The 1,294-nt window shown below is 44.6% G+C and overlaps 1 protein-coding gene across 1 annotated transcript in view; it reads left to right on the forward strand.

The window, feature by feature from the left end:
• The window catches only part of LOC117958122 (mitochondrial glycine transporter A-like), a 7,163-nt gene extending 6,992 nt beyond the window's left edge, over positions 1 to 171 (forward strand). Inside the window, exon 6 of the mRNA XM_034894384.1 lies at positions 47 to 171. Coding sequence (XP_034750275.1) covers positions 47 to 169 — 123 coding nt within the window. The 3' untranslated portion in view covers positions 170 to 171. The remainder of the gene's footprint in view (positions 1 to 46) is intronic.
• Positions 172 to 1,294: the final 1,123 nt, after the last annotated feature.

Here is a 1,294-nt window from a genome sequence, read left to right on the forward strand (position 1 = left end):
TCTCTCTCTCTCTCTCTCTCTCTCTCTCTCTCTCTCTCTCTCACAGGAACACCGGCTGCAGGGCTTCTTCAGAGGGGCGGTGCCCCGGGCCCTGAGGAGGACCATGATGGCCGCCATGGCGTGGACGGTGTACGAGCAGATGATGACCAGCGTGGGACTGAAGTCCTGAAGCTGACGAGAAGCTCCTGAAAGAAGAAGAAGAAGAGAGAAAGTCAACGGTAACCGGAAGCAACGGCCACAGCGGAGACAGAAAAGACTTCAAACATTTCACCGCAACGAGACAAGCCGACGGGTGGACGGAGACACGTTGGCGTCTGAAGGACCAACGCTCACGTTGCGGGGACGTTTCCTCGCTGGAACCGGACGTTTCAGTGACTCTGGAGAACAGATTTTAAAATAACAGGCTTGCTGCGATGCTCTGTGTCTCACATGAAGCAAGAGCTTGGATTCCTGTCTTGTTTTTCACAGCTGACATCTTTAGAAGAAGTGATGCAATCCACGGTTACTTCAGGGCCAGCTGGGACTTCTGGAATGCACTTTAACCCTCGCGGCTCTGTCTCACGCACAGCTTAAAAACCTGGAGACGCTCCGAAAAGCCTTTCAGATAACACAATGTTATTTATGGTCTGTAAAACTAAACGATACACGCGTGTGGAGCTGGGCAATATATCAATATTAAATCAAAATCATGATACAAGACTAGATATTGTCTTAGATTTGGGATGTCGTAATATGGCATAAGTGTATTTTCCTGGTTTTAAAGGCGTCATTACAGTAAAGTTGTAATATTTTCTGAACTTACCTGTTCTATTATTGGCCTTTACCCACTCGGTGTGTAACGCAGCACCGATGGGCAACACTAAAATATTATTGTGGTATTAATATCAAGGTATTTGGTCAAAAATATTGTGATATTTGGTTTTTCCCAGCTCTGTGTGTGTGTGTACTTACTCAGTACATTGCCTTAAAATGGGATATTTGTTTTCATATTTGTCCAAAGTGTACTTTAAATGAAATGTTTGCCATGGTTCTTCCTTTTTTAAGGTTGTTTTAAGAAAATAAAACACTCTACAAAATACATCTATGTGTAACATGAATCCTGAAGTACACACTTTATCAGTTAGAAAACTAATTTTACAATGGAGGTGCATTGTAAAATTTCACATGAGACGTGTGTGTGCGTGCGTGCGCGTGTGTGTGCGTGTGTGTGTCCTTTACAGTATTTATAGGCCAGCTGAAGACACGAAAGAGGGGAGGGGGAAGACGAGAGGTAATGACATGCAGCAAAGGGCCG

This window comes from Etheostoma cragini, chromosome 15 (assembly GCF_013103735.1).
Source record: "Etheostoma cragini isolate CJK2018 chromosome 15, CSU_Ecrag_1.0, whole genome shotgun sequence".
NCBI classification, from domain to species: domain Eukaryota; kingdom Metazoa; phylum Chordata; class Actinopteri; order Perciformes; family Percidae; genus Etheostoma; species Etheostoma cragini.